General features: G+C 35.5%; 3 protein-coding genes across 4 annotated transcripts; 1 reads left to right on the top strand and 2 right to left on the bottom strand.

The window, feature by feature from the left end:
* LOC109712575 (uroporphyrinogen decarboxylase 1, chloroplastic) lies at positions 3,556–8,722 on the top strand. Of its 2 annotated transcripts, none has more exons than XM_020236210.1 (5): positions 3,556–3,868; positions 5,333–5,715; positions 6,444–6,728; positions 7,291–7,526; positions 8,156–8,722. In XM_020236210.1, exons 1-5 carry the CDS (start codon positions 3,724–3,726, stop codon positions 8,322–8,324), a joined length of 1,218 nt encoding a protein of 405 aa, XP_020091799.1. In that variant the 5' UTR covers positions 3,556–3,723; the 3' UTR covers positions 8,325–8,722. The 2 variants fall into 2 exon arrangements, with proteins under 2 accessions (XP_020091799.1, XP_020091807.1); XM_020236218.1 differs by having other exon boundaries at positions 3,736–3,868; positions 5,275–5,715.
* Positions 10,502–12,899, bottom strand: LOC109712590 (hevamine-A-like). The gene is made up of 2 exons (XM_020236228.1): positions 12,740–12,899; positions 10,502–11,744 (listed from the first exon to the last, which is right to left on the bottom strand). The coding sequence occupies exon 2, from the start codon at positions 11,687–11,689 to the stop codon at positions 10,766–10,768; it is 924 nt and encodes a 307-aa protein (XP_020091817.1). The 5' UTR covers positions 11,690–11,744; positions 12,740–12,899; the 3' UTR covers positions 10,502–10,765.
* LOC109709057 (mitochondrial carrier protein MTM1-like) lies at positions 13,884–20,920 on the bottom strand. The gene is given in 11 exon segments (XM_020231131.1): positions 13,884–14,652; positions 15,932–15,990; positions 16,777–16,926; positions 17,488–17,579; positions 17,783–17,876; positions 18,169–18,339; positions 18,505–18,564; positions 18,697–18,825; positions 20,334–20,423; positions 20,580–20,683; positions 20,686–20,920. Coding segments are annotated over 11 exon segments (1,179 nt in total). The 5' UTR covers positions 20,786–20,920; the 3' UTR covers positions 13,884–14,522.

Genomic DNA, 20,920 nt, shown 5'->3' on the forward strand with positions numbered 1-20,920 from the left:
AGATTAGAAATCAAAATGAAAAAGAGCAAAGATTAACGACCAATGTCACAATTAATTTAGAAGTTATGGATCTGATTGTAAAAACCAAAAAGAACACAAAAAGATAATAACCAACACAATTGGAGAGCAATTGTGGAATTACCTTTTTTCTTGTGGGGGTTCGGAGGATATATTTTAATGTAAGCAGTGAAGCCGAAATAAACATTACGTACAAGTTCACAGGTCGAAGCCATAAAAAATTAAAATTATTGAGCTTTTTAACTAGATATCCAAACTGGGTCTGATTCTAAATTATTAAATATAAAAATATAAAAATATTATTATTCATCAACTTAAATTATAAGTGAACATCGCTTATATATTTTATATTCAACATTTTATCTCACGTCTGAAAAATAAATAACGTTAACAGTTTGACGAGACTCGAATACAGAACCTCCTATTTTTAAATAATCATTATTTTCCAAACATTTAAGCTCTAATACAATATTTTTATTGTGACTTCTCTACTCAAAAACATGCAGCAATGCTCATATCCATCAATATATTTTCATTAGGGATAGATCTCACCTTATTAATTTTTTTTTTTCTTTTTTCCCCATTGTTTTCCTATTTTACCAGTTATTAATGCTGATAAAAATGTTTTGGAGACCTTGTCAACTATAGGTCAGTTTAAATTAAGATCTCCAGTCTCCACTTCACCTTTTTTGTTTTGTTTTTATTGACACTTTTTTTAAAAAATTTATAACTTCTGTTTACTTTATTTAAGTCATTCAAGTTAATTAAATAAAAAATTTGGTAATTTTATTCAATTTCACAGCTCTCTACCAACTATTAGCCATCAATTTTTTTTAATGTTCCTGTTAATGAGAGTAATTAAAAAAAATTATAAATAATATCTAATATACCCCTTTAAAACTATAAAAATATTTAATTTATCTGGACCACAATGCCCTTGGGTGTTCAAAAAATTTCTTGGAATATAATATCTCTATGCAAAGGCAATGATAATCATTCATTACTCTTCAAACTGGAAAATAGTAAATAGTGAAATGAATAGCCAATCAAGTTCCAAATAAAAGAAGAAATAAAAATAATGATGAACAACTAATATTAATCCTTAAAATAATAGTTTTTATTTTTTTGGTATTGTGCTTTTGGACTCCCTCACCTCCTATATGCTTTTCTCCACAGAAGTACCTGCACATCAAATACATGTTATTATTTTATATTATATTAAAACATGTGTCCATGCTTGTACAAAGTACTTTTTTTATTTAGCTGTTACATTCATGTGCTCCAGTGGTTGGTATCTATCATTAAAAAGTTGACACTGAAAACACAAACATGTCAACAAAATTGGATCATATATGTCAATGGCCCCCCATGAAATAGTGCCCTCTTATATAGCTCACAGACTACAGTGTGTGTGTGTATATATATATATATATATATATATATATATATATATATATATATATTAAAAAATATATAAATATAATATATTTTAATTATATATAGGCTGAGTGAATAATCTGAGTTTAGTTAAAATTGAAATTTGATTTTTAAACACTTCAAGTGATATAGATTATGTTCAACGGTGTCGATCGTCGATTTGGAGGCTCTATCATCGAAAACAAATGGGTGGCAGGCGGTGGCAGCGGAGCCTGTTTGCTGCCGATAGTATTCTAGCCCAACTATATATATATATATATATATATATATATATATATATGGGCAATTTCATGGATATCCCTCCCAAAGTTTAAAATATCATATATGCCCCTATAAAGTTTAAAATATCACCAATACCCCTGTAAACACAAAAAATTATCATTAATACCCTACTGTTAGTTATATTAGTTTTACTATAGTTATTACATGGTTAAAGATGGGTTAATTTTTAAAATAACTTATTTACCCTCAAAAATCTTTTAACTAAAAATGTATGAAAACCCCCTTAACTATATGCCGTTTTGAAATAGCTCCCTCAACTTTCATTTTTTAGTTGATATCCCATTAACTTTTTATTTAAAAAAAAAACCTAATTTCAGTGTATAAAAAAAAAAGAATTTTTTAGTTTTTTTTGATGATTTTACCAAATCTAATGGCTCTATTTATTTTTTATCAAATAAATAACTATATATAAAAATTTAAATGAAAATAATGTTAAGAAATTATCCGATCTTTCTTTAATCTTGAAAACTTAAAAAATTTTTTAATAAAAATTATTCTCGATAATTTTATCTGCATTAAGTGTATTAAAAAACTGAAATATAATATATTTTAGCTTTTGAACAAAACTCTCTTTTTATTTCAATCGACAAAACAATTATGTGATTTATTTTTAAATAGGAAAAAAATAAAATCTATAATTTATTTCAAAATTACTATTACTAATTAGGAATGTGAATTGATATAGATACGGAATTTTATCTAAACTCGATTTAAAATGGGATAAGTTTAATCAATGCTGAATAGGGATAGTTTTAGTTATAGGTACCAAAAAATAAAATCCCGTCGTATGTAAATTCAGTTATAGTTTTGGTCTATATTTAAACCGAATCTGAACCGAAACCCAAAACCAAAAACAAAACCAAAATCAGATAAAAACATACTATATTTAAAATACAATTTTTATATATTTTTTATTAATTAATATATATTAATAATTTAATTTACTATTTATATATTAAATACTCAAATTTAGATTTACAAAAATTATTTTGAAATACCTATTAGTATTTCTACTATTAAAAAGAGATAAAGGGTAAAAATGGTATTTTAAAAATTTAACTCAGATTCAAATGGGCTTTAACGGATCTTAACTAGAGGAGGGTATTTATGATAATTTTTCACATTTTGGAGGGCATTTGTGATATTATTAATTTTGGAAGGGTATTGATGAAATTAATAGTTCCTAAAGGGGCATCTATGAAATTATTCCTATATATATATATATATATAAAATTGAGCTCTTATACTTTAAAAAATATTAAGTTATTGGTGTTTATAGATTTTCAGCCCTTCAATTAAAAAATATACGATTAGAATAATAATAGCTCTCTAAGGTTGAGCGAGTGGTTGATTAAATAGTATAATCTACTGAATGAAAACAATCAAAGGAATAGATCTAAGTTGCAAGCACCAAGTGCTTGGTTACAAGCACCATAGCCGAACACTCTCTCTCTCTCTCTATATTGATAGAGGTAATACGTTATGTGCTTTATTTTTTTAAAACAAATTTAGCTGAAAATATGAAACAACTTGGTTTGAAATTTAGGATCTTAAATATCAATCATTAAGTTATTTGTCACTTATGTTACCGTCGGTAGGTCCGAAGGAAAGTATCTCATCCCTAAATTTCTTAGGAATAAAAAAAAACACTTAATTACACTCTATTATTTTGTACTTATAAGTTTCTTCACTATACTGTACTAATTATTTTTTTCAAAAATATTATTATATTATTATATTTTATCAATTTTTATAATATAAAAAGTTAAACAGTTATGAAATACAATATATAGTATAGTGTAATTAAGCCAATAGAAAACCGTTGTATTTTTCTGGAGTTATCCAAACCGGGAGATAAGAAACAGAGAGCGCGGGATCGTCGACGACTCCTCCCTTCCCCGCTCTCTCTCTTTTTCATCGTCTTATCCCCCATCGCACGCCTCCCAAATAAACGCTTCCTCCGCCGCCGCCGCCGCCGCCGCCGCCATGAGCGGCCTCATCTCCTCCGCCGAGCTCGGCTCCTCCGCCTCGTTCCTCCACCTCGACCTCCTCCGACCACGTCGCCCTCGGCCTAGGGCTCTTCCCACCAGGCCCAAGTGGGCGAGCTCCCCTCGCGCCAACCTCTCTTCCGGTGAACCCTCACCTCCTCAATCCCATTACCATCTCATCGCATCCTCTGTGTATTTTCTTCTTATGCTGCAATTGAACCGCGAGAGACAAAACCATCATCTGGGTTTTTCGTCCTGTAGGTGTTTGATGTAATGCCTCAACGATAATACCCATTTTTGTCACCTCATCATATGCTATTTATTTAGTTCTTATGTTGCAATTGATCTGCGGGAGCCAAAACCATCATCTAGGTTTTTCGTCTTGTAGGTGTTTAATGTAATGCCTCAACGACAATGCCTGTTTTAGTTAGGTCAATGGCATTTTTAGCTTTGAGCCAGTTGGCAAAAATGCTTGAATAGTGACTGATTATTTGTTATCACATTCTCTCTTGGCTTCAAACTTTCCAATCCCATCCCTATTTTATCCCATATTTAGTTTGTATGTTGCAATTGAACCATGAGAAACAAGGCCATCATATGGGATTTTCGTCTTATAGGTGTTTTATGCAATGCCTCAACAATAATAACCTTTTCTTTTTTGAAGTCAATGCCGTTTTTCAGCTTCGGCCCTCTTGGGGAAAACACTTGAATAAGTGATTGATTACAATCCTACCAAATGCTATTTAATTCTCTTTCGCTAGGAGAGCTGTCAAAGACGAAAAGCATTATCTCGGTTTTTCCTCTTTTAGGTATTTGATCCAACACCTCAACAACAATTGCCTTTTCCTTGAAATCAAGAACATTATTAGATTAATTCATTGATGGGCATAGGGTTTGTTTCAGAGTGTTCAGGATTGTATGTTAACAGCACTTGATATGCATCAAGGGCCCTCCTTATTACATGAAGCTCTTTGTAGAATGTGTTCGCATTTGAATGAGTAATACTATACTTGCCTACATATTTTACATTTGTTTTCTTACATGCCGAGACTGAGGATTTTAATCGGTTACTTGGTACAAAATCGCGAGGACGGTGGTATAGTTCATGGGTAGAATGGTAATAGCAACAACTAAACAAAACTAATAGAAATCTGCTACATCAATGGAAATAAACTGTTGAAAAACTTCTTTAACTGGGCAAATTATTTGCTATTTGGATATCATGCTTGGAGATATGCTAGGGCCTGGTTTTATGCTAGAACATGTTAGTCAATATGTCTTCTAAGTTACTTGACTTATGAGCTGGCTATAAGTAAGTGAGACATTCCTGATTCTTCAGGATTTTTTTTTATAAAATCAACTTTTAGGTGGAGCCACTATCTGAGAAATCCGTAGTACTAAAAACCAATTCTTATGATACAATTTCCAGACAAAATTCTAATCAAATGCAAGTTATCGCTGTATGACTTGTTTCACAATCTGAAGAAGCCCTTAATATTTAGTACTTGATAATTAATGTTTAATAGTAACCGATATCTTATTTATGTAGGAGAAGTTATTTCTGTTAATTGGTTGAAATGATGATTGGGATACATATTTCGTCCTAGATCCCCTGTTGGTTCAGGCCGCCAGAGGGAATTCCATTGCCCGCCCGCCGGCATGGATGATGCGCCAGGCTGGACGATACATGTCAGCATATCAAAAGCTTGCAGAGAAGCACCCGTCATTTAGGGAGAGGTCAGAGACCGTCGATCTTATAGTGGAGATCACGTTGCAGCCGTGGAGGGCTTTTAAGCCAGATGGAGTTATAATATTCTCTGATATTCTCACTCCTCTTCCGGCAATTGGCGTTCCATTCGAAATATCAGATGCAAAGGGTCCTATTATTCAGTCTCCAGTTCAGTTTGAAGAGCATCTGGAAAATTTGCATCCCATTGATTTGGAAAAGCTTCAGTTTGTGGGTGAATCTCTCAGAATCTTGCGCAGAGAGGTATATTCGTGTATGCTATTCTTTTATGATTTGTAGTGAAGACATTTTTGGAATATTTTCTTCTCTTCCTTCACTGTTTTGTGAAGGGATTTTACACCAGTAGGGTGGTAATGATAATTGGCAAGGTTCACTTGCTCCACTAAAATATCTCCCTTAAGTGATGCTAGCTCATTGTTCACTGAATCTTTTCTTGAAAGTTGATTACTCATTACAGTTGTCAGGCCTTTTAGATATCTACTATTGGCATTGTTCAATCTGTGGCTTAAGATCCTACATCTCTATCTAGGTTATTTCCAAACTTTGATTTATCTTTGCAAACCCTACACTGTATGTGAGCATTGACATATGCATCTTTTATTTCCTGTGTTTGAGCATATGATTTTGCCTTTGTAATTATTTGTTTCTGTTTTCTTTGAATTTCTTTCTGTTATGGAAAGATTTGAAACTATGCAATGCCATATGTGAGTTTACTCTAAAATGTAGCAACGGCACCTCCATTTGATTTTTGATACATGTGTACTACCTTTCATTTCATTGTTGATCTCTATCCAGATATCTTGCATCAGTTTTTATAGTTTATACTCTAATTAGCAATTGATATTATTGTTTCGTCATTTGAGAGCTGCAAAATTTTGGTATATTACATGCTTGTGAAGAAGCAACCATTGGTTTCTTTTGTGTAGTCAATGTCTTTATCTTGCTTAGCCCTATCTTACTTGCACTTATAGATTGGGGAGAATGCGGCCTTGCTGGGTTTTGTGGGCGCCCCATGGACAATTGCCACCTACGTGGTGGAAGGTGGAACAACCAGCACATACAAAACTATAAAACGAATGTGCTATACCGCACCACATGTCTTGAGGGCTCTTCTTTCTCACCTGACAAAAGCAATAGCTGACTATATTATTTTCCAAGTAAACTCGGGAGCTCAGTGTATACAAATTTTCGATTCATGGGGTGGACAACTCCCACCTCATTTGTGGGAGGACTGGTCGAAGCCATATATCAAACAGGTATAATAAACATCAGAGTTAGCTCCATTTATAATAAACATCGGAGTTAACTCCATTTATATTGCATATATGATCTCTGAAATTTTCTTCAATTTTGTATGCAACCCTTATATTTGTTAGATTGGTAAAAATGTTTTTATAGTCATTCTAGTATCCTTATATTGCGACTTTGTCCTTGCGACAGATGCTATACTTTGTAGTATGTTGCAAGTTCGTCCCTTACCATCAAGAGGAATCTGTTTTCTTGAAAAATGTACAATGATTTTGTTTTTCAGTTTACGTGAGACAAAAAAAAAAAAGTTATTTTCCAGCAGAAAAAGAAATAAATGGATGTCAGATATTTTGTTTAACAGCCAGGAATGGAATTGTTATATATGAAGAAAGGTCACAGATTCAAATGTTTTAGTAAATACTTCAACAGGAAAAAAAGAAAACATGCTTGATATTAGTAAATTATTCTGCATTCTTAACTTACTTTCGCTGAATTGAGATTATGGATCTATGCTACTCTTTAGACTTACCACTTCTATTTTATGTTTTTTTTTTTTTTCCCTATTTGCAGATAGTGAGTGCAGTAAGAAAACAATGCCCTCAAGTGCCAATTGTGCTGTATATAAATGGAAATGGAGGCCTTCTTGAGCGCATGAAAGGAACTGGGGTTGATGTGATCGGGCTCGATTGGACGGTGGATATGGCGGATGGGAGAAGGAGACTTGGGAATGATATTGGCGTGCAAGGCAACGTGGACCCTGCCTTACTCTTTTCCCCACTCCCAGTGCTGACTGACGAAATTCATAGGTAATTGATTTCTGCTTAATTTTCTTAATTGCTATTTGTTTATGTTTTTACTTTTTGGTTCTTACCTCAATCTGGTAATGGCTGCATTCAATAACTCCTCATTAGTTTTTTATTTAATTTAAATGTCAACCTATTCTGTTGAAATATCAACTTATTTTGGTTGGGGTTAGTGTAGATGCTTAGCTTAGTCATGCTCAGTATGCAAGAGAAATACTATACAGGCACATGACTGTGCAAGCACATAGTTTCCTATGTTTCATCTAGAAGCTTCTTTAAGAATTAAGATTGTTGTTCCTTTGTTTCCTGTTTTTAACTTTTAGCAGGACTGAATTGATTTTCAGAGAAAAGTAAGTGCATAGTGTATTCAGTGCTGTATATCATGAATTAGATTATTTTTTCCTTTTGAACATTTGAAAAATTACCACAGATCTATGGTTTCAACTGAGTATAATTTGAAGCTACAATTATGCTAGGACCGAGCATTAACTGTAACTTATGCAGGTTGCGTTAACCTCAGCTTAATCAACAGTATATGCAGTTGTACTAATCTTTCTGATGGTCGCAAGAACCTTTTTTTGCTCTGTTTTGACTTATGCCTGATATCTCTGCATTCTTATTTGATCTCCTAGGGTTGTCAAGGCTGCAGGCCGGAGGGGTCATATATTAAATCTGGGCCATGGAGTTCTTGTTCAGACCCCAGAAGAGGCGGTCGCTCATTTCTTTGAGGTCGCGAGGGGCTTGAGATATGACACCTTGTTTGAGGATTGCAAATCTGAGCAATTGGAGACTGTAGGTTAAAAGATGTATTGCATGGCTTGCCGGGTCTCTAAATTCTTTTGGTGCTCATGATACATGATGCGTGGATGGGTGGATGGTTATGATGCAAGAGTTTGTTCATTGCGGCGGAGACCACTCAATGTAAGTGTACTCTATCCTGCATCAGTAGACTTAAAATGTTGTTGTTTTTTGTTTGTTTATTGTAACCTTCGTAGCTAGCGATAGAGAAGAGGTTTTTTGGGTTTCGTATGTGCTTCCTAATTTATTAGAATTCGTTGGTAAATGATGCTTTGTTTTCGACTTTCCATGTTGAATGGCTGCTATTACTTCAATGCTTGCTACTATGAACTTGCAGAAAACCTAACTCTGAATTACAAACTTGTTTTCTGTGCTTCTTAATATTACTTTGTATTATTCAATTTGGATGCTCTATCGTTGGAAATAAGTCAATAATCTGTGTCTCTCTCAACAAATATGTATATTAGTGTGTAGCTTCCCCTGTATTTGAAAATATTCTACCCTGCTTGTTTAAATGATTCTTCTGTTTGGTAGATTCTGTCATTTCATTACGCCGCGGAATTGGATTAAAGTATAAAGATTTTTGGTTATAGTGTTTTTGATGCAGTTGATCATATCCAAAGCATTACATTTGATTTTATGACTTAGTTTGTATGATAAATGTTACATAGTCAAATACAAACTACACTGGGGCGAAGCCAGGATTCGATCCCGAAGGGGCCAAAAAAGTCAAAAATTTTGACCAATAAAAGCCTTAATTAATTTTGTTAACCTTGAAATCAACAGAAATTAGATATTAGAAAAGAAAGCCAATATCAAAATCAAGAATTTTATGCATCTTGGATAATAGTGAATTAAGACACTAAAATTAAACACAAAAAAAAGTTTGTAATAGTCTAGCAGGGGTGCTTTTAAAAGTATATAGACATATATGTGCTATCAAGTTGTTTTCGATGATGAAATTTTTTGAACGGATGACAGGTTCAGTTAGATTTAATCTAAAATATATGATATATGATGTATTTAGAAAATAAATTTTATGATATTTTTATTACATATATGAAGTGATTGAGAGAATTGGAACTTAACAATTAAAAATAAAAATTTCACATAAGGTGATAATGCGACACTTTTTTTTATCGGAGATATAGATCTTGCTTTAGATGGTATGAAGAATTTTTTATCAAAATTTCATATTATTTGGATGTTTTTGCAAAGTTAAACTTGCAAAACATCTCATCAACTATTAAAATTATTGATTTTGAATTGCATCGATCGCTTGGTGAATAATAACGAAGTATGTCATTTAGGTAGTTCAAATACTTTAAATCCAATCTAATGGAGTTTATTATTGATTTGAAAGTTTCAAGATAAAAAATAAGTTAAAAAATTTTTTTTGAGTACAAAAGCTTTCGTTCTTCAAAAAGCACCCCCAGCTGGTCTCTTTGCGATAGAGTCCATCTAGGGTTCTTTTAAAAACATAGAGGCCTCCTGTATTTTTCAATGGGCGATCGTTTTGTTAGATTGTAGAAAAAATTTTAAATACCATTTTTGTCGTTTCGCATTTTTTTACTTTAGTACCTTGTGATTAAAGTGTATCAATTTAGTACCATGTAATTTTATTTTTTTTTTTTTATCAGTCCCTCTATTGACTTTTCGTTAAATCACATACAAACAAATTTTAGATACTCCGCCTACAATATATCGAATATTCACTTTAGTATTCTTTAGTTTTAACTTTGTCACTAATTTAACGAAAAAAACTAGCGGGGGAAATAATAAAAAGAAAAAAAAAAAATCACAGGGTACGAATGTGACAGACTTTAAATCAGGGTACTAAAGTGAGAAAGTGCGAAACCATATGGGTGATGTTTGAAGTTTTTTTTTTTTTTATTTAAAGTATTTATGTAGTAGATTCAAGTTATATGAATTAAGATTTCAGATCAAAACTGCATACGTTTGTTTATAGATAAGTCACAAAATATTAAAGGCTATAAAAATTAGTTCTATTAAAATTTCGAAAAATACAGTGCAGCATTTATTATTAAAAATTCTACCAGGCATTAAAGTTGATACCGTAACTGTAAAATCTTGTAGCAATTTCTGAAAAAAAAAAAAGAAAAAGAAGAGAGAGAGAGAGAGAGAGAGAGAGAGAGAGAGAGAGAGAGAGAGAGCGCGCGTAAAAGTAACGTTCTCAACACAAACCGTGCGTTCATATGTAGTTCGCAATAGACATGTACACGCTCCAAGCCTTCGATACGTAATTAGGGCCAAATCCAGGCCCTCGCACAGAGCTGAAGTTTTGACATGCACGATTCACACACAACAGCGGACGAGTACGCAGCGAACTCCCTTATTCAAAAGCATTCAGCAAACACAACCTACTTAACCAGTGAAGTACGCACTAATCGAACTTCGGTCTCAGTGAAGTACGTACTAACAAACTATTCTGCGAAAGAGCTAAATTCTGTAGCTACATACTTGTGGATGTTGCTGCTGTAGTTATTGATGATGTCGAAGTACCTACTCCACAGCATGATCCCGCCGTACCTGGACGCCCCCTGCACTATGGGGAGCACGTCGTTGACGAGCTTGGCAGGCGGAACGTACCCGCTGCCGGAGGCATTGGGGGCCGCTGGGAGTCCCAGGTACACGGCGTCGATGTGGTTCGAGCTCGACCACTCGATCCACGCACTCTTGAACTCCTGGACGTTGCGTGCCGAGTACTCGCACGGCGGGTTGTTGTAGAACTGCACCCACGCGAACTGGAACAGCCCGGTGTTGAGCGCTGACCCGAGAAGTTTGTCCGGGTACGGGCACTGCGGCGCCGCGGAGAGATAGTACTTCGACGTCGACGTCGAGAAGTGCTGGTTCAGGTGCTTCGCCAGGTTGTCGTAGTGGTCAGGTTTCCCCATCACGATGGCGAGGTCGATGCCGTCGAGGACGGCGGCATTGCCGAAGGGTCGGGAGCCCGACGACCCGCCGAGGAAGCTGTTCCACAGGTAGTCAGCGACGCCCTGCGCGTCCTCGGAGGACGAAAGGGAGTAGCTGCCGACAGCGCCGCCGAGGGCGAGGAAGACTTTGACGTTCCTGCTCTGGCAGGCTTTGACATGGCCGCCGATAAAGGCGCAGCTGCCGGGGTAGGAAGCGTCGCAGTGGCCGGCGAGGTTGAGGGCGGGGGTCCGGCCGGCACCGAAGACGTTGAGGAAGGCGATCATCACGTAGGAGTAGAGACCGGTGGCGCACGCTTCGGCGAGGGTGCCCTCGCGGCTGTCCTGGCCCCAGTATACGGCGATGTCGCCGCGGCCGTGGGAGGCGGGCAGCAGGGCAGAGAGTGTTAGCAGGAGGAAGAATGGGAGGGTGGCCATCAGTTAGAATGGATTGGGATGGCTTGCAACTGCTATCCTTCACCTTCACCCACCCCTATATAGAGAGGAAGTCTACAATGTAGCACTTAGCCACTTACATCACATTATTAATAATCAGTCAACCATAATTTTTTATAAAAAATATAATAAAAATATTTTTTATAATTATGATAGAATGGGTAAACTAAAAAATAATAATATGATGCATTCTATACTTTTTTTTTTTTTTTTTTTCTTTTTTTGCATATAAGGGTATAGCAGGGTTGGTGAGGACCCCCTCAAGTACAATTCCATTCAGAACAGCCTCCCAATATATTATGGTGAATTTTTCCCCTATTGAAAAAGAGCTTGTTAAGTCCACAACTCATTTCAGATTCTAAACCTACAAATACTTTAATTTAGGAAAAATTTCAAATACCACCCATGTGGCTTCACACTTCACTTTAGTACCATGTGGTTTAAAATGTATCAGGGCATGTTAGTTTCACCGTAAGTGAACTTTGAGTTGAAATAAATTTTGGGTTGAGCTAGAGTTCAGGTAAAAATTACTTCACTTCCGCTATTTATTTTTTGTTGTGCAAGTGAAGTTCTGTCAGTTCTGCTGTTTGTTTAGTAATAAATAGATGACGTAGAGAATGTAGTTCTCCACTTCCGTTATTTGTTTCACCGAAAACTATTTAATCCGTACACCTCCGGTAAACTTACCTCATAATAAATGACATTACTTTTTATTTTGTAACTTAGTAAATAAAAAATTATAATAAATAAAAAATAATATAATTATATATATAATTATAAAATAAAATTTAAAAAATTATATTAATTTTTTTTGCATATAACAAATAAAATTCTAAAGTTAAAAAATTATTAACATTTAACAAATATTTGAAATATATAAATTAAATAAAAGATATATTGAAACTTAAATTATATATTATATAGGATAAGTGTTTAAAAAAGTGAAAAAAAAAGTAATAATACAAACGATATCGGAGAAGGATTAAAGAACCAAAACACAAAAAAGAAGAAGAAGATGATGAATAATATAACCTGCACCGCCGATGGAGAATCGGGCTCCGGAATGATCGGGATCGAAGAAGATGGAGGAGCAGGCTTGGGAGAGAGAGGCTTTTTTTTTTTTGGGTCCGTAGAGAAAAAGGGAGGGGGTGAACGTGGAGGCGTAAGGGGAGAGAAGAGAGGGAGAGTAACCCTAACGTTATGAGTGTAATTAAAGTTTTCAAACTATTTCTCTTCACCTCACCGAAATTGACTTTGCCCACTAAGAAGGCGAAGTCAACTTCGATATTTTGGATGAAGTGAACTTTCGACCGTAATAATATTACGGTGACCCAAACAGCGGAAGTGGTCAGTTTTTACCGAAAACTACTTCCCCATCCTCATTCATAGTGAAACGAATATGCCCTTAGTGTCCTGTGGTTTTATTTTTATCCTTTTATTATTGATTCCACTTTAAATCAGTGATAAAGTTAAAACTAAAATATATTTAAGTGAATATTGAATAAACCTAGGCGGAGTATATAATTTCACGAATTATTAACGGAGAAGCTGACAAAAAGATAAAAATAAAATCACATAACACTTATTTGATACACTTTAAACTATAGGATACTAACATGAGAAAATGCGAAACCACGGGGGTGATATATGAAGTTTATCCTTTAAATAAAAGCGAACCTTTCTCTACAAATTGTATCACCTAATTTTTTTTTTTTTTTTTCAACTAAGAATCAACAAAAGGTCAATAAATTCTGCAATTCTCGGAAGAAAAATTATAGAGATTACAATTTTTTTTTTTTTTATTGTAGACTTAGCATTTCTAGTAAATAAGTGCGTCGACTGTCCGTCGAAAGGATAGTTTTGAGTCTGATGAGCTTCAACTCACCTAGAAGATAACAAAATCACCGAGAAAAGGAAATCCGACGATAATACGAGGGAATTTTTTTCCATGTACCTTCCACATGATAATGATCGGCAGCACGCTTATAGTGCGAACAGCATACACAGGCATTTTCTGCACATACAACTGTCAGAAAACAACACATAGCTAGGCGACACTCAAATCGTAATGATTCGAATCTGGAATAAATGGATCTGAAAATCTGTTTTGATATATCCTACGAAACAATCATTTCTCCTACAAGCTTAAGCCATTAGAAGCATGCGAAAAAAGGGAGACCACACAAACATTGGAAAGCACATAAATGAATTGGTAACAATAAAAACGTAAAATGGGTGTTTCACTTATGGTTTAAGAAATGAAAAAAGGAAAAAAAAGAAAAAGAAAAAAAGAGAGAAAATTAGCCCCTACAACATAATCTCTGAAAGAAAAACTGAGGCTTCTCTCGATCTAACAGAGATGAGATGATTTAATATCTTCGACAAAATTTGGTAAGCACTTTTGGTTGACCACGGAACACAAAGGTGCGGCGACTCCTGATGAACCCTTAACAGTTTCGAATCCCAATAAGACTTCATCTTTCTAAAGGAATTGAGTAAAACTGATCATGAAATTAGCGAAGTATATACTTCTGTTGGCAGTGCAGTTTCATTGAATCTGATGAGTCAGTCATACGAACATTAACCGAGTCCAGTGCGTCTGCTTGATGAGTAATTTATTCCTACTTTGTCAATATCACTACACTACGGATGAACCGAGTCCAATGTGTCTGCTTGATGAGTAATTTATTCCTACTTTGTCAATATCACCATGCCACGGATGTCGCAGCTCGTGTCAATCTGCCGACTACTGCAGACTATTGGCGCTTCTAATAATATTACGTAGATGGAACCTTGTAAGCGAACTGTGTGTTGATCATGATGTGTTCCTTTGGTGTAAGACATACTTAACCACTTCGTAAAAGGAAACGACGATCCCAACAGAGGGCCCAGCCCGCCCAACTCGTGGGCCTACACCTGTGAAGAGACCCTTCACTCCGCCACTCCTGGAAAGAGAAATAGCATGTGTTGATCTCTCAAAAGAATAGCATGTAATGACTAGTGAGGCCCTTGTGAAGTGTGAACTTTAACTAAAACTTTCTAAAAAAAATTGACACTATAGTTTCGACCAGCAAGTGTTTTAAGCAGTCCAAATTATCAAGGGATAGTTCTAGTTCTGGTTTCAGTCCTAGCTGCTAAAGTTTTGGTCCCATTGATTTGTGGTTTCAGTTGCCAGCTACATATGTTGAAAAGCCTCTGAAGGTGAAAAGAACATGAAATTAATACAATAACTAGAAATTTTATAATAATGCAAGTTATTTCAACAATAATTTGATACTAACCAAGCCAATTGATTGTTAAAATCTGACAGTGCAAACAAACTTTAGTCGACTAGAGAGAGACACTGCAAAACAAAATATTCTCAAGATCTCTTCAAAAAACAACAGAAAATGTTTTCAGTTTCGGAGGTCCGATTTTCAGGTCAAAGCCAATCCAAATTGTTAAATTAAATGAAACAACTGTTTTTCTCCAAAAGCTTACGTTGATAGAAAATGGTGTTTTCATATTTTTATATTTAACACTCCCGCACGTCTGAACTCGAGACTCTTTTATAGGTCCATGACGTGGATTTGAATTAAATTAGAGAAAATTAATTATGTTAGGAGCCTAACATATCTCAAACTTAGGACCTCCTGTTTTGCTACCATATTAAATATATGAAATAATCGTTATTCTCTAAAAGTTGGTAGAGAACGGTGTTTTTATATTCTTACATTTAACACTCTCCTTCACATCTAGGCTCAAGAGTTTCTGCTAGGCCCATGACGTGGACTTGATTAAACAGGAAGAAATCAATAATGCTAGGAGCTTAGCGTAACTCGAACTCAAGGCCTTCTACTCTGATATTTTAATATGTGAAACAACCGTTTTCTCTAAAAGCTTAAACTGATAGAGAATGGTGTTTTTATATTTTTATATTTATCACAAACTAAAATGTCTCAGTTTTTAAGTGTTTTCATCTCAAATTTCAAATCATTGTCAGCATAGTAACAATAAACCTCTATGCCCAAAAATAATAATAACAGGAATTAACTTAAATACGTAAGTTGGTTGATGAAGCTACTTCACATATCTCTCGTCAACATGATAGCATGAAGAACATATGAAGATGAGTATGAATAGAAAGCAAAGGTAAAGGGACATTCGGTGGCCCTGACAATGCAACACTAACTTAGTATGTGCATTAAATGCAAACTTGAATTATGGAAGATTGAAGAAGAATACCTCCAAATGTCCAATAATGTTTGCCTTGTAGTCATTTTCATAGCCTTCTCTGGATCCTTCTGAAATGAATATGCTTAAGTGTCAGTGTAGCATACAACTGTGCATAACAAGTACAAGTATGGTAATTTATATAGTAAGTTCCTGGCTTGTAAGATAACTTCAGCAAGGTCCGAACTTTTCATCTTTCTATGCAAGTCCCTGAATTGTTAGTTTTTCTTTCACAAAACTCCCGACTAAAGATATTCTTGGGAAATCTAAGAATAAATACCAGCATTTTTCCCTTAGATCCCCATGTTGTTTGCAGATTCACCCTTGTAAACATCATAGACGCATCTCTTTACTAAAACTTTACCCCTCCTCACATAATAATCTAACTTTATCAACGTCAAATACATATCAAATTAAAAGGGAAAACATATTATGGTGAAAGGATAAAAGATAAGCCTATTACCAAAATATTACCAAAAGTTCCAAAATTCTATTGAAAGATGCTCACCAGGGACTTCTTTGTAAGAAAAAAATTAAAATTAAAGGGCCTACATGAAAAGATGAAAAGTTAGGTTTTTTTAAAAAATTGTCCTAAAAGCTGGGGACTTAAATAGATATTTCGGTAACTAGTACTCTTCTGAGTTAATTCAGGAAAAATTCCAGCAACAAACAGGAAAAGTGTGTACAAAATTTAAAACAAACAAGCCAAAGAACATAATGGAACCAAGTGTTCTTTACATAATTACTGTTAGGTGATATCTTTCTTCAAATGGTTGCTATTCATAGTTCTAATAATACTAAAATAAATGGTGAGGAATGAGGATGAAAAGATACACAGAAGATATAAAGAAACCAACCTCAATTTGTCTCCTTGTTTTTGCAACATCTAGGGGGCATGTAGCAGCAGCAGCAAGAGTACCTGCTACAAAACCAGCTGAGAAATTTGCTCCTAAAACGCTAGCTGCATTGCCCTCCTCACCAACTAAAGCAAGGAGTTTCCGACGAGTCTGCAGAAAATATTCAACCAACATGCTAAGTGGCCAAAATAAAATGATATGATTGCATGTTGGATGAAAATAACAGATATTAACACAACTGAGGGAAGGCTTCAACAGGTCAAGAAGAAAAGCATATAATCGTAAAATCTCATTAGTTTTTTTGCAAACTGAAATTCAATACAGTAACTTTATTTGTAAAATTGCAACTAAGTTATTTCCTGTTTCAGTTTAACCCAAAAGGCTTGACTTTGTGAAAAGAAAAATAAATTACAGTTAGCAAATATCACTATATCAACCATTCCATTGAGGCTTTTCACACCAGATTAGACTTTGTGAGCTGACTTAATTGTTTGAACAAAACAAAACTAAGAAATATTCAACAACTAGTGAGACTTTTGCACCAAATCAAGCATTCTGGACCAAATTGTTATGGGAAAAAAGTTAGTACATTTTATTTAACGAGATCAAATTAGTGAATCACATTACAATCTGGAAAAAGTTTTAAAGGGCTTTTGTGATTTTAAATCTGAAACCAAGAGCACAAAATATTGTCATCGAATGAGACCTCACCGGCTCAAGAGTACCCCAGCATATAGCAGAAAAAGGAACATCACGAGCAAGTTGTGCACCCACACCAGTCCACAGAATACGATAGTTTTGTACTGCTTGCAATGTCAAAACATTAATGGCAATTTCTTTTCACAAAAGGCAGCTAACATAAAACAAATTTACAGGTATGTAGTCTAATGATGACAACGAAAATTGAATCCAATTGCTACCATCCAAAGGAAAAAATGATGCTGTTCATACTAATGCAAGGATAACATGCAAAAATGAATACAAAGAATGGAGGTAAAATGCATACTAGTTTGACTTGTATTCTTTAATGGTGATAGAACACCAAGTAATGTTTTCCACATTCCAGGGGCCTTCACTCCAGTTTGAAACTCTTTATATGCCTGTAAATGGTGAAACAAGTAACTACCTGCTTAGGATTTCTAGCAAGCAATATTAAGCAGCAAAGTATGAGAAAACCTGATTTTGTAAAAATTCAAAAGGCAAATGCAGATAAACAGCTTTCGAGATTAGCGCACACATAAAAAACAATTTTCATCGGACTGAGTCGCCCGCATGTTTGGAACATGAAACAATGAAAGAATGCGATATTATTAAAAGCCAAGGATCCTAAATGAAATATGTATGGGTCTCTTGATTTGGAAAATCTATGAATACATGAATTTACGATTATACCTGCATGCGTGTCCTTGCCAGCTCTATTGGAGAACAAGCTATGCATGCTAATGAGCGTGCAACTGAACCTGCAACTAGTGGAGCATATGGTGTTAAACTAGGAGCATTGCAGGTTGTGAAATCTTCAATCCAGTTGCGAAATATGTCATAACAGGGTAAGTATATTCCAACCTGTTAGCAAATCATAAGAATATTAAATTAGGTGTTAAATAAATGAGATCCATCAGCTAACATATGCAATTAAATATAATAGTCATGCATTCAAATGGTATTCCTTATACTTTAGCAACATATTGTTTCTGGTCAATAATAATCTAAAAAGGATGAAGAACTCACTGTTGGTATAGCTAATGCTAAGCCTGCATTTGTGCCCCTCCATAATCTAGCAAATCCCTCCTGATGTTTGCAACCCAATTAGGAAAAAATAAATAAATAAAGGGAAAGCAAATAAGATGAAGTGTAACTTGTCAACATAAAGAAAGAGAGAAAAATTAGCAAGGAATAAAATCAATTAGTCACTGCTCTCACCTGTCTAACTACTTTAAAAAAGACGTCCAAAGTTCCTTTGTACTGAAAACAATCAGAGGGGCAGACTGGCTCTGTCCCAAATATTACACTGCGAGTACATGTTGGTGAACATCTGAAATCTGAAAGCATCTGCACATCATTTTAATAAGTTAGCAGCTAAGAAAAGATAAGACGAAGAATAAGATGTTTTATTTAAGTGGATTAGACCATCGGAAAATATAAAATGCTATCTATATCCTCGATGAAATGATGCATAAATAATACTGTATCTTATCCATATCTCGCCATGTCACAAGGCAAGTAGATGTGAGAAACAAACATATACATAATACATTTCTCTCTCATTGGTGATGGTAAGATGTGAGAAACAAATATATACATAATACATTTCTCTCTCATTGGTGATGGTAAGATAACGTTTGCCTAGGAAAAATGGAAATAAAAACAATAAGCCAAGCCATCTCTACTCTTTAAAACGTCAAAGCCACTTCATTGAGGAATTCATACTTGATAGAGCTGTCAGAACACTCAATCGAAATAATCAAGTGAAAGTAACATTTTTTTTATTTTATATTTGTAGTCCTTTGATAGTCAGAGATATGCATTTAGTTAAACAGTATTTGCTTGTGATTGTGCTCCTCTGTAAAAGAGACCTAGAAAGGCTCAAATTCAGGCTCTATCCTGAGAATAAACTTCCACTATATATCATCAGGTTGGCTAAATTGAATGTAATATATAACCATTCAATTTGTGAAGGAAAAGATGCCTATCTGCCCGAGACATGTTAATCCTGTGCTTTCTTTTCCTCAGTTTTTGTTTTTGGTTGTTTTTAGTTTGTCCTCTCCACATCACTATTCAACCATTCAAACTACTCTGATAATATTGCAACATTTTTTCAGCAAGAGGTCATTACTGAAATAATGGCACAATCCTTAGACTGAGCTCTACACATCAAAGTTGTCAACAGTGGCTGCTTAAGTACCTACATAATCCAAACGCTTCTTTGTGCGCACAACTTCCCCTCAATTCCAATTTCACAGTGCCATAGTTTATAAATGATCTGAGCTCGATGGAAGAGTACAACAGATTCATCTTCCCTAGCCTTACAAACTCAAGTCAATTAATATCTATATTTTAATGCAAATGCTATAACAGCAGATAGACAAAAATCCATTTGCACATATGTTGCATATAGCCATGCACATATCCATACATGCATACAAATAGAACCTTACTTTGACTCTATCGCTTATCTTATATGCCAACAAGAGATCTAAGATAGCCATAACATATCCCCTCACATTAAACACCCAAAGGATGCACAAACTACATAAATTATAACACGTCACTTACAGTTTCTGTAAACTCAAATGTAAACACTTTCACCACTGCAGTCGCTCTCTGCCTGCTAATTTATCAATACTTATGTGCTAATGATGTCTTCTATGCATGGTCAGCCTCTTTCATTCGAGATTATAGTTTTTAACTATCTCAACCCATTCAGCCTCCTAGAATCAACTTTTGCACAAATGCCAAAAGGCACGGCATGAGTCCATCGTAATTGAATTCGCCATCAAAATTACTAACTTTCTTAAAATCAAGAAAAGAGAGGAACACAAAAGTGACAGAGATCATACTTCGCTCGGCCCGAGGGACGCCATTCGTCCACATTGATGCTGCGAGGGGTGATAATACGGAACCCCAGCCGCCTGCGCCTGTAACCTCGTCTGCAACCAAAATCAAAGCAAATAGCTGAGCCCTAAAACTAAATCCCTAGCTAAATAACACCAAAATTCACACGAAAAACAACACAAAATTCATCTAGGGCCAAAAAACAAGAGACAAATTACACACGATCACGCTGGGGTTTCGAAACCGATCACCTTCGCCACATCGAGGGGGTTGACGATGATCGCGGAGAGGAACGCGGCTCCGGCGGCGGAGAGCGCCCGCTCGGCGAACCCCAACTCCGCGTCGGCCGCCGATCCGCCGCGTCGCCGCCGGGCGCCGGGCGCGGGAGGTTGTCGAAGTCGACCCGCGACGCCGCGCTCATCCAAGAGGGGAGGTTGTGGCGCGAACACCCCACCATCGTTCTCTTCCCCCTTCAGTTTGTGGAAACCCTAGGAGAGGGGAGAGGTGGGCGGAGCCGCAACGTGTGGGAGCGAAGAGGACACCGCTCCTCTCTTTTAGGAGGAGGGAAACGAGAGGGAGGAGACGAAGAAGC

Source organism: Ananas comosus, linkage group 1, assembly GCF_001540865.1.
Source record: "Ananas comosus cultivar F153 linkage group 1, ASM154086v1, whole genome shotgun sequence".
Classification (NCBI taxonomy): Eukaryota; Viridiplantae; Streptophyta; class Magnoliopsida; order Poales; family Bromeliaceae; genus Ananas; species Ananas comosus.

Excerpts from the sequence above, each read along its gene's own strand:
- LOC109712590 (XM_020236228.1), bottom strand. The coding sequence starts at position 11,689 with ATGGCCACCCTCCCATTCTTCCTCCTGCTAACACTCTCTGCCCTGCTG.
- LOC109712575 (XM_020236210.1), top strand. The coding sequence starts at position 3,724 with ATGAGCGGCCTCATCTCCTCCGCCGAGCTCGGCTCCTCCGCCTCGTTC. Across the intron at positions 6,729-7,290 it reads CGAAGCCATATATCAAACAG|ATAGTGAGTGCAGTAAGAAA; the intron begins GTATAATAAACA and ends CCCTATTTGCAG. Across the intron at positions 7,527-8,155 it reads CTGACTGACGAAATTCATAG|GGTTGTCAAGGCTGCAGGCC; the intron begins GTAATTGATTTC and ends TTGATCTCCTAG.